Below are 18853 nucleotides of genomic sequence, written 5' to 3'. Positions count from 1 at the left end.
GAAAATATTAGTACAAACCATGGCCACCAGCGGTTTAATAGTCTACAGCTGGTTGAGAGGTGGCTGAAGTGCTGGCTGAGGCAGGGGAACCCAGGCTACTCTAGTCCTCCACCACAACTGCCACCGCCAAAGATCAACCGGTGGCAAAGGGGGAAATTTTATCTGAAGTCATGTAACATAGACGAGACCTGAATGAAAATGGAATATACAGTATTCTACTATAATAATCCCTTGAGGATTCCATACATTCAACGGCTAAGCTATAAATACTGTGGTAAATTAGTTACTGCGGCTGTATTATATGAGTCCGTACGGCCTTATCTACACTGACAATCGAACAAGTCTGGTTCAAAACATTGACACTGAAAAGCAACTAGAAATGGTATCTTTTGATTCTTTAATAATACCTGGATGAAACGTTTCAGTTTCCCAGGACGGTGTTTTCTTACTTGCCCATCTAGCTGATCCAACGTAGGTTCTGTCCATCAAGTTGGACTACTTCAAGCTCCATTCCCTAATAATCACACTTTCATCAACATTTTTCCCCACTCTCCCTATAACCATGTTTTCGGTGGTTGTTACAATAAAACATTCCTTGTGTTTTTAGAAGCAAGTGGTGCACACACAACCAGAATCATTTATAGTCAGCACCTTTCCTTCCAAACCACGCTGCAACGACAGGCTTTTTCCTTTTGGTTTTTTGTTGTTTTTTTTTTTTTTTTAAAGCAAAAATTTGGAGACAGAGTTGAAGAAGGGAAAAATGTCATCTGGGTCTTCTGATCAACACTGACAAAGAAAATTTTTTGATATTTTTCATCTAACCTGCTTTAATCGTCAGTGTAAATATGACACAGTTCTTAAACAAAATTGTACACGGCTATAAAAGAATCATCCTGTGACTCCATGACATTTAATTTACCACCTCATTTCTCATTCAACTTAAGGATACGTGCAAGTTTATCTTTCTCTGTGATATTCAGTCATGTTATACCATTAAAAGAGAAACAAAAAAAGAAATAAAAAGTTTTCAGCTTTACTAGTTCAGGAAAAAAAATAAATCAATGTAGGCTTTTACTAGTGGTTTAACCTAAAATTAACTGAATTATTAAAAGAAGAAAAAACCTAAGTACCTCAAAACCAGAAGCTGAAGGAAAGGTTAAAATTATGTAGTGAAATACTAGAACTATTAAAATATTCCTATTCACTCACAACTAACATCGGTCAGCTGTATCAAACTTTTTGGAGAGAAGTGCAAAAAAGTATTTCTTCATCCAACTTTGTAGTCATGCTTTTAATCCACTAGGAACCAGACTTCTGAAGTACTCAAACATTATATATACATAAAACAGTAATTCTGTACAATTACACATTTTAAAACGTTATAGCTTAACAAACATGCTGTATTTCTTAATTCATGGTAACATTACCATGTCATTCAAATACAGAGACTATCAAAATGATTTTCAAAGTGCCGTATCTCAGAATTTTATTTTTTAAGCTATTATCGCAATGTCAGTTAAGGCTTGTTCTATGTAATGAAAGAAAAATCCACAAGCTGGCAATAAGCTCAAAGTGTGGAGGCTTAGGGTACTAAAGAAACTAACGTATTTTTTAATATTATTTTTCTTGAAAGCATGAGTATCTGAAAAACCAGTTAAGTCAAGCTTTCTCTCTTTCTAGACGGAAAAGCCCCACCTTTAAGCCTTTTATTAACGTTTCTTTCATACTTACTATATAGAAAAAAACAAAAGAAAATATGTGAATTTTTGATTTCCAAACATTCCATTGCAATTGTAATTTTTTTAATTTACAAAACAACCCTAACGTTTTCTTCTGCCAGCACGGCAAGCAAATGCTGGCTCTAAAAATCTTTAGACTGATAATGAGTTGTTAAATAGAAAATACTGAAAAGATCAGCTTGACTTCACACAATGAAATTATGGGAAAAATGCTGGTAAATCACTTTTGATGATCAATTATCTATCATTGTGGCGATTTTGAGTATTACCTTACAGATGAAACGTTGCCCTTACTTCCCCCAGTTTGAGAACACATAATTCTCACTGAAACCCAAACTATTTTTGACCTTGAAGAACTCAGAATGATTTTAATGTACTTTTATAACTGGATGTGCAATTGATAGCAAAATAAAGATCACCACATATATTTTAACAGACAAAGTTTAAAGGTATAGAGTCCTCAAGACTCCATTAGAAATAGACGGAAACTGGTCACTCTCAACCAAGAGTTTCATATTTTTCATTGTTTGAGAAAAACACCAGTACAAACAAAGGCAGATTTTCACTGGTTAGGAAAATCTAAAAATGGATACCTATCTATCTCTATTTATTTATATATATGTATATCTTCATCTGGACTTGTCTGGCAAATAGAAATCTGTAGAGAATATTTTTTCTCATCACACAGAAACTGCTCACCATTCATTAAAAACCAAAACACCCTGTTTGAAGGACGTAGTCACACTTCCTCTTCCAAGTTCTATTTTCCTTTCCCATTTTTTGAAGACTTCAAGATCTGTAGCTTCAATTCCTTTATCATCATCTCTAACTTTTCCCTTGCCTCCCGTTCTTGTCTCAGTTCATCTTGAAGCTCTTGTCTATCTGCCTCCGCATGATCCAATCGCTGTCTCAATTCTGCTAGCTGTAAAAGAGAGGAGAGACAGAGAGGCAGAGCAAATTTTAGCAAACTTAATGTCAGCTATTCACTTCCAGACGCCATTGATGAGAATTACGCAGTTACCTACCACACCACTGGCAAATTACATCAATACACAAAGTTGCATAAACATCATACTATAAACAAAAAATGAGAAAGTCTAATCTTTACATACATATAAATTGTAGTTGTATGAACTGTCACACTAGACCATGTCACTAATACACATAATCTGTTAGGAAGACTGTGATGACGTCTGCATCACATGTTTCACAAATCACAGAATAAATAGCACTTTTTCATTTCCCAGGTTCACTTCTCTTCCCCGACAAAATACTACTTCTTTATTTCAGAGCCTGAATGCATTTCTGTAACAAATAAAACCACCACCAGTTTTCTGATACACTTTAGTATAAATGAAACAGAATTACCAGCAATAACGTCCAGAAAATTTTGAACATAACCACCTGTGCATTTATGTGTGTGCACATAAACATGAGTCCACCCTAATTTTTTGGTGAAATATTTTGTGTTTAAACACAGAAATTAAACAATTTTTTCATCTACAGTACAGTAAAACTGAAACTTGCTAGAGTGTCATCAAAACTTATTTACAGTGAGATCTGGAAACATCTGATGAATTTTTCAAGTGTGGGAAAGTTACTGTCAAATTGCTTATAGGTATACTACCAGCAGTTAAAACAGGGAGGAGACTGGAAACCAGTTATCTTCTCTACCGTTGACTTAAAAGGTTATTTCTTACAAAAAGACCTCACTGAATCTAAAAAAAATCATCTGCCTTTATAATGACAGGTATCTACCTGATTTAAATCATCACTAAGAATACATCTCACTGAAAACAAGGAAGACAGTTCAAGAGAAAGAGCAGGAGCACACAGGATCCCTGGGGTTCACCAATTGCTATAAAATGTACCGGGCAAAGGAACTCCTGTGCTGATTTTAGAGGAACATCACATCCAGTGGACTTCCATCTCCACTTGTATAATCAGAAATTAAATTTAAATGGTTTTTCCTACAATCAGAGATATTTAAGCAGTTCTTAGACGGCAATAGGCTATTAATGTAAGTCTCCCGACTCCACTACTTTGATGAAGTAAGCTGTTGCAGTACAATATGCCCACTGCCTGCATGTTGCAGCACGTACTGCGTAAGCACTTCTCTGGTTGAGTTTTGATTTCCAGCTCTAAGGAAAGGTTCCAGTACTGGTTATACTGCCCCTCTGTGACTGACAGGGTAAAGCAACAATTAAACTAGACAATTCCAGAAATAAGTCAAAAAGGGGGAGAAGACACTCAGCGCATCTCCAGGCAGGCCTAGAAAGAGGAACAGATAATTAAGCAAGCTGCAAATCCCAAATTGCTGATTTTATTTAATGTACAAAGAGGGTTCCTCCCAGTCCACAGTTCTCACAAAGAAAAGGGCAGCCTGGGCAACTGCTTCAAGATGAACTAAGGCTTTTTTTAATTCCTGTATACACAGCTTAGGAAAGTTACTGGTTGCCAGGACCTCTGTTTAACTCAGGTACTTTTGACAACTGCTTGGAACCTAGGGTCCAAAATCTATTCTAAGATGCGGTAAATGGAGAAAAAGGTTCAAATTGTATGTTGCGAACAGCCCTACCACACAGGTAATAACAGAGTAAACTTTCATGCAAGGAATGTGTTTAGTTTTCAAAGTCTAACTTCAAAAGAAACAACCAACCAGTCTCCTTGGGGAACAATCTATGGTTTTTACCCTCTAAAGTAAGCAAGCTACACAAGCCATATAAAACATGCTATACATGATTATCTTCATAAATTAGAACATGTTGTTACTTGCAGTAATAGGGCTTGTACCAGATGTTTAGTAAATCAGGCCTTAGTCAGAGAGGATTATTTCTGGCAGCAAAGGCTCGGAATCTGTGGAGTGGGATGTCATGAAATTAAATTCATGAGAAGGATTTATGATGCTAGTCTCTGCCCTGCTCCCCAAAAATACCAAAACCTGTCTCTCAAGTACTGCCTGTTTCTTAGTTTGAGACAATAAGAACAGGAAACATATGCAGCTATGTTCAAATGACCACAAAGCTCTACTGAGCTTAAGTTTCAGATTTTGTTTACTTTAAAAAAACTGTGAAGACTAGTTTTCTGTGACACAGTACAAAATACATCACATCTAATCATAACCGCAACTGATTTTGAAAAGGGGCATTCCAAGGCTCCCTTTGCCATTAACTATATTTTTCCTACTAGAATGACACGAATAACGTCCAACATAAAAAAGCAATAGTAAAAGTTAAAAGGAAAGTGAAAGAAAAATATCTCCATAGGTTTCGACATATGAACCCAAGAGGCAAGAATGAGAGACAAAAATATGATTTTAATTTCCAAGAGAAGTCTTGACCTAATGCTTTGATACAACACAGATAGCGCAGAAGATCCTACCACCAAGGGACAGAAAGAGCAGTGAGGTATGCAACTAATCTGACAAAAAGGTGGTTGAGAGGTTTGAGTTCTTTTTTTTAACATAACAAGAAGAAAAAGAGGAATAGCTTACTTCTATAACTAAAATTAGAATGTCTAATTCTGTAACCTGGGCGAGCCTATATACATTAAAAACATGATTTGTTTTAAATGAGGATGTAACAGACCTTGTGTTTATGATTCCTATTTCTTCAATAACTTTGTGTGTTCTGTAAGTTGCGTTCTACCTCAGTTTCAATCAAGGAACAGGGAAATAAATACTGATGTCACTGTGATCTATTTTGGTGTTCGTCTATGGTATCAGAACACATGGAGAAGATGAAACCTTAAGTTGGCTGAGCAACAGCTTGACCATTTCCTGATAGACTAAATATCGTTTGGTTTGAAACCAACTTTCCCTTCTCACCTGTGCTGCATATTCAGCTTCTTTGTCTTTTTCCAAATTGGAGTCACAGCTACACTTTTGCTTCATCACTTGGTCCAGTTTCTTCTCCAAGTCTCTCTGCTCAAAATAAAACTCTTCCATTCTTTGAGCATGCTCCGTTTGCAAACATTCAAGTTCTTTTTGTAAATTCTGCTGCTCTTCTGTTAGTTCTTTCATTGCTTTAGAATTGCTTAACATTTCCACTTCCTGTCAAGAAAAATCAGGGTCACACACACCTTGCTTCTAAACCAGAAAAGTAGAACACTGAATTTATGTGTCTAGCTGGAAACACTGAGGCCAAAAAGAGCACATTTATCTACTGGTAACAACAGCCTGACAATGGTATTTACCCACTTATCAATGACAGCCTGGAATTCTGTAGCAAGCATTTAATTTTTATACTTTTAAATATTTATACTTTCAAGTACACGGAGCTTACAAAAACAGATTCACAACTTTCAGTACTGGAACTCAGAAAGCAGCAGCACTGATTTAATAAATATACTCTGAAGATGTAAGAAGTGCATCATCAGAAAACAGAATAAATGTGTTTGATTTCTTTTTCCACTAGCATTTTGGTATTTTTTAAAGTCTTTTTTTTTTTTAAACTCATCTACAACCTCTCCAACAGCAGAGCAACTTAAAAGTAGCAGCTCTAGGGCCTATCTGAGCTCACAGATTCTGAGCTTAACATTAAATGAACTAAAGTAAAATAAAATACTATGTTCTATGAACGTGAGAAGCAAAAACATTGTTTACCTTGTTCGGAAAACAGACATGAGGCAAAATCACAAGTGAACACTAGCTTCTAATGTCATCCGTTATTTTAAAAGACTAATAAAATCCCCCTAAAAACAAGGGCTTATCAAACAGAAATAGGAAGGTGGTACTCTTTTTTATACAGGGCATTGATAAGACCATTCCTAGAATACTGATGTCTGCATCTTTAAAATCCTGAAAACTGAGAAATTTTAGAGAAACTATAATTGCCAAAATGTTTGGAAAACATTTTAAAGTGAAAGAAGTAGTTTTAATTTGGGTAAAACAAAAGGAGAAGCTGCTTGAACACAGTTGTTGCAAACTGAAGAGACACCAATCTTTAGCGGACTCAAACCTAATGAGCAGAAGAGTGTCTGGGTTCAAGCTGGGGGGAAATTATCTGTGTGTTTCGGTGTTCCTAAATGAATGTAACCTGTGAGACTGATTCTAGAACCAACAAGCTAACATCAGTCTTCTGATGCCAAAAGTGAAATGCACTCAGATTAGCACTGTACCATTTGAAGCTGCTGTTTCCTCCGCAAAATAGTATTTAGTTTTTCTTGCTGTTTGATATAGGTTTTCATTACTTCTTCCATGATCCTTCCCTTGTCATCTTCACAACTGATGTCTTTCATGAGAGTGGGGGACAAGGTTCGCACATCGTTACCTACTTCAACACGGCCAAAGTCTCTAGTGATTTTGGAAGAAACATGTTCAGGTTTTGCACCTCTTGCAGAACGAGTTGACGCAGGCGGATCTACAAAGAAAAGAAGAACACAGCATAATAATCACAGAAAATTAAACTTCCAGAGTGGAAAAAAAAGGCAAAGAAAACTGAAGATTATAAAAAGGTGAGAAGAATTTTTGGAAAACTGAAGCGACATCACAAAACACCAGCTTAGTGTTGAGCTTTCCAAAATTATACGATAAAAAAATAGACTTCAACATAATTTTCACTACTCACCCAAATGTTTATGCTGCTCCACACCAGTTTTCAAGTCAATTTTTTCCTGTTCTTCAAGAGAAAGCTCTGGATAGGAGGCAGCTTTTTTGTGCTTTCCACTACTGAGCTTCTTCTCTGACTGTCCAGGTGAGGATTTAATTACTTCTGAAGCTTTCGCTGTTGTTTTTGCAACATCCTTATATTGTGATGCAAGAGATACATTTGGGGCAACCACTTTATCACACATATAAAGGTAGTAACTGAAACAACAGAACAGTAAAATTAAGAATGAAAGGTAAGCATAATAAACAATGACTGGTACAGAGCAGTAAGTTTAATTTCATGTGATTTTACACTGTGAAAGTTTCGATGGGAAATAAGCACGTCCTTTTTAAATTTTTCCTATGCAAAAGGAAATCCTAATGACCCACTTAAATCTTTACTGAGTAGATTATCCAGATAAGGTTTTGAGGCTATCAAACAAGAGGATTTTTCAAACATGGCTGATTAAAAAAATCATACAGAAAATCATATGAAGACTTCATTTAAATGCAGAGTGAAATTAGAATGCCACTGAATCCAGATTCTCTAGCATTTTCATAATCCTTATATTAGCAATGGAGGATGGGGGAAGTGATCAGTGCAGTGGGAACGAGCAGATCGTTCTTTACAAAGCAAAGCTGTGCACTGAGAGTGCGGGGGCACATCTGAGACCAACGCTGGACCTTCTTTCCCACATACACTGAGCAATCCATCTGGATTTTCACAGCTCCTGGACTCCTGGGAGCATCCTTCCGTACCGCCCTAACCTAGCCCCTCCGCTTTTGTCTAATACAGAAGGAAAAGAGTGCCAGATGTGTTAAGGTCAGTGCCAAGATAATCAGTGTCACGACACTGGAGTCAAGGTTGCTGTCTTCAACACTTTCCCTTCTCCTAGTTCGGAAGGCGCCGACAGAAACAGCAAACCGAGGGACCATCACATTCATGTGTTTGCGTGGGAACTAGTTTGATGCGTGTCTTGCTTTGACACACGCTGCTAGCCAAAAGACTCTGATCTCACCCATATACGGTAAATGCATAATCACACGGGGAAGAGGTACGTCAAGAAAAACTGTTTCCTTCGCTGATGCAGATGATAAACTGTGTACTACGTTAAGGAAATACACTTGGTTTCTAAAACCAGGAAACTAATCAACAGACAATTCAGCCGTAGCCATTGCTCCAGTGTGGAAGAAAGCCTTCAAACACCTTTTACAAGTCTTTTTTGAAAGTAAATTAAGTTACACTCGTGGTAAACAGGCCCTATGCAACTTTCCACATGCATGCATTATATTATAATAAGATTAAAAATTACCTTCTGTCATTCCTACTCTGAAAAGGGAAATTGTAATTACATTTCAATTGTATTGCCTACTGAAGAACACTCACGGATCACAGCTTGAGTTCTGTACCAAAACCCACTCATAAGCAGTTCATTAACATTTACACTAAGAAATGCATTAAAAAGTTAGGGTTCAATTATTCCTGTGCGATCCCTTAGAGTTCTCCTGACAGTTCAGGTTGCAAATACATTTTTTTTCAGTTTAAATACTTTTGGCTATTTAAAGATAATTCAAATATTTGTACATACAGTGCTTACAGATCTACACAGGAAATTCAGTTACCTGGGATGGAAAAAGGAGGGTGGTTGAGGATCGGTTTCTGCTTCTTGCTTTATAACTGGATACCACTGCGACAATTCCAGGCTCTGCTGTGAATCTGCCTGAAGAAAAGAAAAAATAAAAGGTAATTGGAACATGGATACATGTTATTCACATTTTAATAAACACTCCTCAGTGGAATGGCATTTACACCATTAATACGTACACACCAGAGAAACTGGGGTACTGGAAAATGGAGTGGTTTTGGCAGCGATGCAGGGTGATGCAAGCCACAGAAGTTTCTTCAATCTCCAGATTCCCATTACGGGCAAAGCAGAAACAAAATTAAAAGAAAATCTCTTTACAAACCTACATAAAAGCTCTGCTGAGTTTCCAGAACTCTGCCAGAGGCATGCTAAAAATGTCTGGGAGAAAGAGAAAGCAGAAACTAGGATTCCCAAAAGGTTGTAGGAGCCTTTTACAATAAAGTATCCACATCATAGTAAGCACTTGCCAGATACTTTATTACAAAATAAAACCTGTGAATAAAATGGAAACATTACTGGTAATTCCAGAGACAGAACTTTCTTTAGTTGTTACAAATTTTTATTGCAAAAGTGGGCAAAGCTGCTGCACTAACATGATTAACTCCATTTCCTTTGCAGTAACAAATAAAATTAATTCAAGAGCATCAGAATAGATAATCTTAAAACTTCTGTGCATTCTGCATTTGGGTAACAATTGTTGTTCTGTTCGTCTCAAGAAACATTTTTGGAATTACTCTTTTCGTCACAAAGTTATCTGGCATACTTGCTGCTCCACTGCAAAGGTACTATTAATTTCAAGTGAAAGGTGTCTCATCATATATTTAAACAAGACTTAAAGCTAAGAAATTGGTTCTTAATTTCTTTGTATTAAAATAGCCTTGGGAAGCGGGTTTTTGGTGTGGTCGGTTGATCCCAGCCAGCATCCAAGCACCCATGCAGAGGCTCCCTCACCACCATCCCCAGCGGGATAGGGACAAAAGCAAGAAAGCTCACACATCAAGATAAAGACAGTTGAATAGGTGAAGTAAAGAGAAAAAAAAACAACAAGGGAAGCAAAGGATATCCCTCACCACCTCCCACAGGCAGACTGATGCCCAGCCAGTCTCCAAACAACGTCCACCTCGGATGCCAAACCCCCCTTTCTTCTCCTTCTGTCCCAGTTTTTATTGCTGAGCATGACATTATAAAGTACGGAGTATCTCTTTGGCCACTGCCAGTCTCTTGCCCACGCCCAGCCTACTCGCTGCAGGGGCCAAGTACGAAACCAAGAAAGCCTTGACACTGCCTAAGTGCTGTTCAGCAGCAGCCGAAACACTGGTGTGTTACCAACACTCTTTTAGCCACAAACCCAAAGCACAGCACCATACAGGCTGCTACGAAGAAAGTTAACACCATTCCAGCCAGACCCAGTACCTTCCGAAAGTTGCTCTATTTAAAAAAAAAAAACAAAAAAACAACCTATAAAGCTAAAAAAATCCTAATGTACCAAAAGCTTCACCTAGCATTCTAACATCTTCACAATTTCTTGTGCACATGATATATTATCAGAAAAGTTTATATTTACACACCCTGCAATCAACTGTTGCAGAACTTCATCCCTGGCAGTCAAGAGAGTACCCAATTACACCTTGTACCGAAGTCTGCAGAATCAAATGTCACTTGACCATGACAGACCAAATCCCACCTACAATATTCTGGTCAAAACTTCCTGCCCACTAAATTCAGCTCTAGCAACGAAACTGAAATTTAACTCCACCCCTGTTCCTCAACCCAGTCCCAAGACAGATACAAAGGAGGGAGGGTACAAGGAAGCTGAGCTACAGAATAGTAAATTCATAATCAAGCCTTTAAATAATAAAGATTTGAAATATAGCAAATAATCTCTACAAAAACAGCCTCATCCTGACACTGGTCAAGTTTTTTCTACTTATCCAGATCATTCTAATAATTTAAATAATGTACTTATATTCTTCTACTTACACTACAGCTAGGACACACTGTGCTAGTACCAATTTTAACTTCTGATTCACATCTTGTCCGTGTTTTAGGACTCACATTTTAACATGTTCATGTATTTACATATGAAATTATTTATCAGGTAATCTGTATTTTCAAGTTATTAGGTCAGATTTTTACGTTCCCAGTATTTCAAATGGAAAACAACTGTAGCGTTTACTCATTACTGTGCATTTTGCAAATGAATTACATAACTTGCCATCAAATTTTTACTTAGAAAAGGAAAACAAAGGTAATTGTAAATGAACATAAGTCTTTTTCTAACACAATTCCTTCCTCATCATCTAGGTTAATAAAATAGTGATAAAGCATCTACTTCAATATCTATGTGCATTTCATTACCTAACAATCTGTTTAGTTTAGATGCTCTTAAATAATTCTATAAACGCAATATATCCAAGTAAACCTAAAACTGAATTACTTCTATCTAAAGTGTTTGAAAGGGCTACAAGAAAAATATGTCTTATTTTTCTTCTAAAGCTAGTTGTGCAAAGCTGTTCTTTAAGAAAAAATATACAGATAAGTAGCAGTTTCAGCCTAATCATTAAGACGGTAGCTTTAGCAGAGATGGGATTTACAAAGATATTCAGAAGAAATGTTAACTCTCCACATTGCAAGCCTTTCCCCACTCTCAGTGACCAACTCAGGGAATTAGTCTGAGAAGCCGAAGTTTTAGTGCAGAGCGATTATCAGGAACTGTCGCAAAGTCAAAGGGAATGAGGATCTGACAGCACAGAGATCAGCAGAGACTTTAGCGACAGCTGTTCCCAGGAAAAGCAGGTGGATGTGACACTGCAGTCTAGAACTCAACAGAAAATGAGAAACTCGGTGACAATAAAATATACAGCTTACAGCTTTCTTATTAGCACAAAGAACAGAAAGGAATTAACCTTGTGAGTACACTGCTCTTAAAACATCCAAGGCAAAAGCATATTTGCGCTGTGAGGTGAATAAAGTCAGTGAAAGGCTAAGGAGAAAGGCAATGCACAGGCTCTATGATGCTCCAAAGACTATGGGATTTAATTAATAATTTGTTATGACTGGCTGGACAAAGATCTAGCCAAGGGCAACCGTTCTTCCTGGGCCCTCCAAGATAACGTCAAAGATGTGCCGACACTTCTGAAGGCTGACTCAGCAAAGGTGGTAAGGAGGTGACAGAACAGCAAATGGAACATCCTGCAAATAATTTTCCCTGGGAGTGTAAGAAACGGGAATGTCTACACATTGTACCTAATACCTCTCTCACACCACAGAAATGAGGGAAAGAAAAGGCTAGTGAAGCAGCACAAGCTTCCCCAGGACAAGGAAACGGAGGCTGAGCTGCAACACTCCCCTATTAAACTCTTCTATCTTTTGTACTTTCCAGATGAATATCTATGAGACCAAAAAAAATAAAAGAACCCTCCCCTGCCATTTTATCTTTGTTCGAGTTTGCATGGTTTCTCTCTCATTCTGATTTCAGATGCTGCTTTGTAAGAGAAAAGCTATACAGGTCTGCAACGGAAGACTCCGCAAAGCTTTTCTACTTAATTTGCACCAGTCCAGTCCAAATTACTGTTACTGCTAATTTCAGCTGGTTTTTTTCATCTGTACACATGAAACGGAAAGCCCTTTTGGTCTGAAATCTGCTACTGTGAAAAGGGAAGCAGTATTAGAGGTATGAATACGGAAGACTATTTCCACTGATGCACCCACCATCCTGTAGTTCATTACCCACACTGGCATTGCAAGGATAGAGACTGCCATGTCTTTACCAGATGAAAAGCGAAGCCTCCTTGCTATGAACTTAACCCGCACCTTCAACTAATTCATCACGCGTAAGCATGCCATATTGCAGACTTTCATGGAAATTTTCTGCTAAAACCCCTTACTATAGACCGGCACAACTGTAAAAATACCTGTTACTGCAGTAAGCCTTTCTGCAGTACTAACTTTTCAGAAGTTTATGCTGAAAGGCGTCGACTTAGAACACACCTTTTTGGGCTCAACCATCTGGACTGCTCTCGCTGCTATTTTGAAATCCACCACAAAACATCCAACAGGCAAAATGGATATACAGTCAAACCAGTAGCCATTAAACAGACATATAAATGACAAATACACTGAAAAGAAAGATAGTCATGGGGCAGGAACCATTTAAAAACCTCTCACATTTAAATTATACCCCAAAACCTCTACCTTCTCTGAATGGAAACATCTATGATGTTCAATATTTATCTGGTGCTTGGCTTACTATTTAAAGTAGAAGCTCTCTAAGGGAAAAATAAGCTCTGTATTTTTGAACCACAGTGTGGACTTGCAGCAGTATTTTAGGAAAAAATACAACATCTATTATTAACCATTGTCAAGATACCGGCCTACAGCTCATTACTTGGGCTGCTAAAAACCCCCTCTTTTTGGCATATTTCTCTATACAACTGGTTTAAACAGAAAGCTATTGCTGAACAAGCAGACTTTGGGATTCTAAATAGCAACCTATCAATGCATCATCACCCTGCACGCAAAGTCATGAGATGGGTGGTTGGCAAGCCAGGTCGCCATACACCACACATGTGTGTGCTGGAGTAAAAATAACAAATGAAGAATTAATTTGTAATACTTGATTTTCAAGGTCTTTTCTGCTTTGCTCAGCTGCTGCAACGCACACTGCATAAAACACATTCAAAGGTCAAATGGGAGAATGACAACTTCCACAGTATCTCCGAATTTTCCGTAGACTGTAAACCTTAGAACAGAACAAGAACCAACAAAGCCAAACCAGCCCAAATGAAGTGACTTACAGCCGAAAGAGGAAAGAGATTACCACACCTTTTAATGAGAAATGTATTTCCATGGTGAAGCTCTCTCACAAATTTAACTTAGGCTTGATTTGACAAGCATTCCCATTTACAAAAGGCAAGCAACGCGCTTCCAAAACAAGTATTTACGTGTAAGCTGAAAGAAACTTGGGAGTTTTACAAGAGTAGGTGAACTTACTTTGGACCGCGTTCTTTTCTGGTTTTTCTCGCTAAATTTCTCCTTCATTTCCTCCAAGAGATGCTTCAGTTCCCGCTCCTCCGACGTTCCTAAGTATTTTTGGTTAATATGCAGGTAGCAGTGCCACTTGGCCGATTCAAACCCCCAGTGGCAGGTCCTCTTGTCGGGGGATCTGTGCGAATGCATCACAAACGTCTGGGGCGAGAACATCCCGTAGCACTCCAAACACTGGATACATGGGTCATCCGGCGCAAGGTAGAACTGAGGTGCAAACAACCCCTGGCACTTGCCCAGGCATTCGTGCTCTACTTCAAAGGCACTGCCAGTCTCTTTCAACTGGGCCAACGTGTTCTTACCAGGGAGAAAACTGCCATTTTGCGGAAAAGTGCGAGGACGTAGTAAAGCATTGCATAGTCTCTGAGCATCAGTCAGTGTAATCAGCCCACAGGACGGAGCATTGAATGGAAGAATTCCCAAAACCTTCAGAATATGAAGCTGGTCGGAAGTGCACCTTGAGCAGTATATATACAGTTCGTCACACACCGTGTTGATCTGTTGCAGCGAAAAGTCTCGGAGAACCGAATTCAACACTTGAGGCAGGCAAAGTCTTTTTTCTCCTCCGACTTTAAAACAAGAGATAGATTCCCCCTCCAGTATGGTCTGGGTGAGTTCTGTGGAGCTGTCTGGAGGAATAAGCAGCGGACCAGAAAGTATCTGCGGTGATGGAAGAGGCAAGAAGACAGTGGGTGACATACTGTCCTGGGAATAACGAGCCGAAAAAGCTGCCGGTCCACCCAGTGAACTCTGGCTGCTCAAGTGGAACTGTGCCAACGTATGTTTCAAACCTGGATTTAAATTCAAAGGCTCAGATAGCGAAGCGTTGTTTGGCTTGGCGGTTTCCCCATCAGCCTCCACAGGAGTTTCGTCATATTCATCCAAGTTTTCCTTCTTTATTGTTGGCAATTTATTTATTACAACTCGTACTTTGTTATTTACATGCATTTCTGTCATTGCTTTTTTTAACGGAGGACTCCCATCCTCTCGGATCCCACTCCTTTTTTGGTCCGAAACTAGACCTAGGGGGAAGTTTATTTGCGGGCTTTCCATTGCTGAACACCAGAACTTTAATTAAGTCAGTGTTGAATGTGCATTTTCCTGCTTCTTCATACAAAAAAACAATTTCAAGCGATCTTGATTACCTCAGGCAAACCGAGTTTTGCACTCCTTTCAGTAAAATGTTACTTCTTCAGCCTCTAACAGTAAAAATGTAACCCATTTTGCATGTAATACCATAAAATTAATAATGGCAAGGTTACACAATTTTTTCTTTTATAGTTATTTGTTCGATTTTCTTGTATAAAAAACCCGCTGCAGTTGGTATACAAAAGGCTTTTCTTCACACCCTACACGCTATTTTACACAATAGTCTTATACAGTGATTTAGTAAAAATTGGTGAGTTGATGCAAGACTGTCCACCCTTGATCATTTTTTTCCTTAAAAAATATACTGTCTTTTCAAATAAGTCTCTATTTAAATATTAAAATAGAAAAATGGTCTCAGTTTGAAGAACACTGATCTTAACGTAACTGATCCAAAAACGTAGTTTAAGTTGTATGAAAATTTTATTCAGCACTTTCAGTTCTCGGAGATCAAACAACCTTCAGGGCTTGCTTTACTGCACTGCCAACTTTATGATTTCACCACCACCACGAGAGTTACTATGGCAGCTCACAAATAAACCCCCAAATTAAAGGCTGATCCAGCAAGCCGGCAAAAAAACGAGACGTCCCTGGAGAGTCACCTTTCGCACAGATGTCACCGGTGTGTGTCACAATTTTCCCACCCCGAGTTATTAGTAAGAGAGGTAAGATCCAGGCCATCGGCTGAATTATGTCTGGTGCTAACGCAGTCCTGTCAGCCTTTCCTGTGAGGGGAGAAAGAGGACGGACATGAGCGACCCCAAAAATGTGAGTTTTCTGCGTGAAAAGGATGGGATGCCTTTCCCGATTAATTAGAGCTGTCCCTGGCCACCGCCAGCCCCACCACGGCCCCGGCAGACGGGCGATGCCGGCGGCACCAGACACCTCCCCAAGGCGGGGCGGCACCGCGGCGGCTTCCCCCACACACACACCCGCCGTGCCCACCGGGGAAGGACGGGCTCTCCCGGGAGCCGGCCGGGCCGCTCTCCGTCCCCTCCGCCCGGGGACCGGCCACCTCGCCCCGCAGCCCCTTCCCGGAAGGGCCCGGGACGCCGCATCCTCCCTCCCTCCCCCGCCGTGACTCACCTCAGCCCCGCCGGCACCGCTCCGAGCTGGGCTCACCCCCGCCGCCCCTTGCCCGCCTCCCCGGCGGCGCAGCCGGCCCCACGCCGCCCCCCCGCCACCGCGCTTCCCTCAGCCCGCCGCCGCCGCCGCCGCTCCCTCCCCCCGGGGACGGCGCGCCCCTCCCCCGCCTCAGACCCATTCCCCCCATCCCTCCCTCCCCGGTAACTCCCCGGCTGCTCACCCGGCGCCGCGGGGGCTCCCGGCAGCCCGGGGAGCGGAACAGGCGCCGGGGACGCGCCGCCCACCCGGTGACCTCACTGCAGAGACGGCGGCGGCGACAAGACACCGAGACGGCGGCGGCGGCGGCGCGCGGGCACGAACCCGCCGGCGGCGCGCGCCGCCGCCGCCGCAGCCCCGCCCACTGTCTGGGGCAGCGGCGGCAGCGGCAGCGGCCGCCCTTCCCCCGCCCGCCGCCGCCGCCGCCTCAGCGCCGGGAAACCCTGCCCTCCCCCCGCCCGGAAAAGGGGTGGAAAAAAATAAAAAAACACAGTAAAATAAAATAAAAAATAATTAAAAAAAAAAGAAGGTGTTATTTCTGCTCGTCCTCCCGCCGCCTCCCCTCAGCCCACCACTGTCAGAGCCAGCCCCGCCACCGCTTCGCCGCCGTTGAGGGCCTGCGGGGCCGGGAGAGGCGGCGGGCAGCAACCGGGCGGCGCCGCCGACGCGGCCGGCGAAGCGCTGAGGGCCGGGGCGGGGGGGGTAAAGCAGCCATGGCGGAAAGGGAGAGGGCAGGCAGCAGGCACCGCGGGAGGGCAGGGAGGAGGCCCGGGCGCTGACAGGGGGCTGTCGGGCGCATCGCTCTCCTGAGGCTCGGCGGCCAGAGCGGCCCTCATCGGCCAGCGGCCCTCAGAGAGTGTCCCTCAACGGCCATTCCTCAGTGGGTGTCCCTCAATGACCATCCCTCAGCGAGGGTCCCTCTATTAGTGTTCCTCAGTGAGTATCCCTCAGTGAGGGTCCCCTCAGTGACGGTCCCTCAGTGACTGTCCCCTTAATAAGGGTCCCCGTGGGGGTCCCTCAGCGACTGTCCCTCAGTGAGGGTCTCTCAATGAGTGCCCATCAGTAACTGTCCCCTCAAGTGAGATTCCGTCAGTGAATATCCCTCAGTGAGTGTCCCTTAGTGACAATCCCTCAGGGAGGGCCCTTCAGTGACTGTCCCCCAGCCAGGGTCCCCATACGAGGTGGGCTCCGCTGTAAGACCCTGCTACCGGGGGACAGGGAGACATGGGGAAGGCGGGAGAGTGTGATGGTGTCTGTCCCCAAGGTGGTTTCACAGACCTCTGCTTCCAGTCACAGGCTCGTGGTGCGGCACCCGGAGCGAGGAGATGCTGAAGCGCAGGAGAAGGTGTCGGACTCAGTCATGGAGCCCGGCTGGGAAGCGGGACGATCACCTCTGCGGAGAGGGGGTTATGTGAGGGGCTTCTCCTGCTTCGGACTTGTTGCTGCAAGGGGAGGGTGCTCTTCAGGGACTGCTCAGTCTTTGTACAGCTAATTTATGTATTACAACTTCCTTCTGTCTGTAAAGAGCCTAAAGCTTTTTGGTTTACATCTTTGTCAAGACAGCTGAGATTAAGGCACAATCCAATTTGCCGCTGCCTTTCATCCTGTACAGTTACATATTTTGATGCAACGCGAGTATAAAAGCGTAACTCCTGAAAATGGGGCAGTTGTACAACCACCAGGCACCGCTTAACACCGACCGGGCTCCCTTCCATGTCATCTCCTAGCGCCACACCAGGAGGATTAGCACAGAGCAAACAAAACCTGCTCCGCTGCCGTGCAGCTGATCAACAGAGGGGTTTGACGCACTTTAATCCTCCACTTTGCACCTTTGGTATGCTCCCATCTCCTCCGGGCTGGCAGGGCTCGCTGGTGGAGGGGCCCCTGAGAATCACGGCAAAGTTGCTTGGCGAGTCGCCTCGTTAATCGCTTTTAAAACACCGCATCAGTTGCAATATCTACGACCAGATCTGCAACATTTCCTTCTTCTGACGGCTGGGCAGAGAGTGATCTGGGATTATTGATACCGTTTTGCGTGCAGGTTTTGCCCTTGATGTTAACCTCAGATGGGCACATCTGCAGGCAGCAGCTATCCTACTCTATGTTTGCACAGCAGTTAGTGCAATCTTTGGGACCCGTGGCACTTTATATTGCAAAAATAATAAATTGCTGACAGTTCAAGTACCAGAATAGGGTTTAGAATAACTGTATAAATAGCAGTGCCTGGGCTTTTAACGGTAACTCTGTAATAACAAAGACAATAATGGTTGTATTTATTTTTTAAAACCTAGAGAAAACCACTTGACCTTCCTATTATTAAAGAATTCAGGTACAGATGAAGGAATCGTAAAACTGAAACAGAGCACGACCTCAATTTTTCTATTCAGTGGACGGTGTCGTAACAAGGATCATTGTTTTACTGTTGCCATATTGCAGCACTCTCAGGCTTTCCTACGTACAAAAGGATACCAAAAAGAAGCCTTAATTTTGGCGAGGGATGTAAACCTCCAAATTACTTGAAATTAAGCGTGCTTTTTCTTACAGCTGCTTGAAATAGACATTCTGCA

General features: G+C 41.7%; 1 protein-coding gene across 1 annotated transcript; it reads right to left on the bottom strand.

Moving 5' to 3' along the window:
* Positions 1 to 274: 274 nt before the first annotated feature.
* On the bottom strand, positions 275 to 15724 carry SKIL (SKI like proto-oncogene). Its single transcript, XM_063338934.1, has 6 exons — positions 13965 to 15724; positions 8950 to 9047; positions 7307 to 7545; positions 6858 to 7099; positions 5566 to 5790; positions 275 to 2661 (listed from the first exon to the last, which is right to left on the bottom strand). The coding sequence occupies exons 1-6, from the start codon at positions 15069 to 15071 to the stop codon at positions 2500 to 2502; spliced, it is 2073 nt and encodes a 690-aa protein (XP_063195004.1). The 5' UTR covers positions 15072 to 15724; the 3' UTR covers positions 275 to 2499.
* Between the last annotated feature and the right edge of the window lie 3129 nt (positions 15725 to 18853).

The sequence above is a fragment of the Chroicocephalus ridibundus genome, chromosome 6, assembly GCF_963924245.1.
Source record: "Chroicocephalus ridibundus chromosome 6, bChrRid1.1, whole genome shotgun sequence".
Lineage (NCBI taxonomy): Eukaryota > Metazoa > Chordata > Aves > Charadriiformes > Laridae > Chroicocephalus > Chroicocephalus ridibundus.
This window is presented reverse-complemented; position numbering and strand designations above follow the sequence as displayed.

Excerpts from the sequence above, each read along its gene's own strand:
- SKIL (XM_063338934.1), bottom strand. The coding sequence starts at position 15,071 with ATGGAAAGCCCGCAAATAAACTTCCCCCTAGGTCTAGTTTCGGACCAA. Across the intron at positions 5,791-6,857 it reads GGAAACAGCAGCTTCAAATG|GAAGTGGAAATGTTAAGCAA; the intron begins GTACAGTGCTAA and ends TTTTCTTGACAG. Across the intron at positions 2,662-5,565 it reads AAGCTGAATATGCAGCACAG|CTAGCAGAATTGAGACAGCG; the intron begins GTGAGAAGGGAA and ends TCTCTTTTACAG.